This window comes from Pteropus medius, unplaced genomic scaffold, assembly GCF_902729225.1.
Source record: "Pteropus medius unplaced genomic scaffold, Ma_sr-lr_union100, whole genome shotgun sequence".
Lineage (NCBI taxonomy): Eukaryota > Metazoa > Chordata > Mammalia > Chiroptera > Pteropodidae > Pteropus > Pteropus medius.
In genome coordinates this window covers 364673-365307 of record NW_024348529.1, presented here as the reverse complement: position 1 = coordinate 365307, position 635 = coordinate 364673, and the positions used below count along the sequence as shown (strand labels likewise).

General features: G+C 66.9%; 1 protein-coding gene across 1 annotated transcript in view; it reads right to left on the bottom strand.

The window, feature by feature from the left end:
* The window catches only part of COL6A2 (collagen type VI alpha 2 chain), a 24868-nt gene that overhangs the window by 6505 nt on the left and 17728 nt on the right, over positions 1-635 (bottom strand). Inside the window, exons 21-22 of the mRNA XM_039879800.1 lie at positions 416-478; positions 188-233 (exon numbers count right to left, since the gene is read on the bottom strand). Of these exons, the coding sequence (XP_039735734.1) occupies positions 188-233; positions 416-478 (109 nt within the window). The remainder of the gene's footprint in view (positions 1-187; positions 234-415; positions 479-635) is intronic.

The window sequence follows — 635 nt, the reverse complement described above, 5'->3', positions numbered from 1 at the left end:
CGCCCTCGGCCCCAGGGCCACCAGCCAGGTGTGCAGTGGGAAGTGGGGGACGAAAGGGGGAGGGCAAAAGGGGGAGAGCGGGACCCACACAACGATCCAACCCCTGGATCTTTAAATTGGAGACCCCAGGACACAGTGTCCCGGCCCGGCCGCCCCCGTCCGGGACCGTGCAGGGACTGGGACTCACCGCAGCACCCGCACGTCTCCCGCACGTAGGTCATGACATCACACTCCTGCAACACAGAGGGTCAGCGGGCCAGACAGGGAGCCCGGAGGCCGTCTGCGGACCTGCTCCCCTGGCCTCTGACCTTACCCTGTGCCCCAGCGTCTGACCTCCCCCTCTGACCTCCCCCTCCGCCCTCGCTTTCTGATTTTCGGAGAGAGGACACTGATTTCACCCTTAGCTGACACCTACCGTGAGGCCGGGGTCTCCAGGGGGGCCGGGCTCTCCCTGCAGGAGGAAGGGTGATAGAGGGGACTACTGTCATGGCTGAGGCTGGGCACGGTCCCCAGGGTCCCCCCCCCTCCTCCCCACCCGTGGACCCCCGGTGCTTTCCCATGGGCAGAGCCCTATGGTTTGAGGTGCCGTTGGCCTGGCTGGCCCAGGAACTACCCTCTGAGGGCTGCGGGACCAG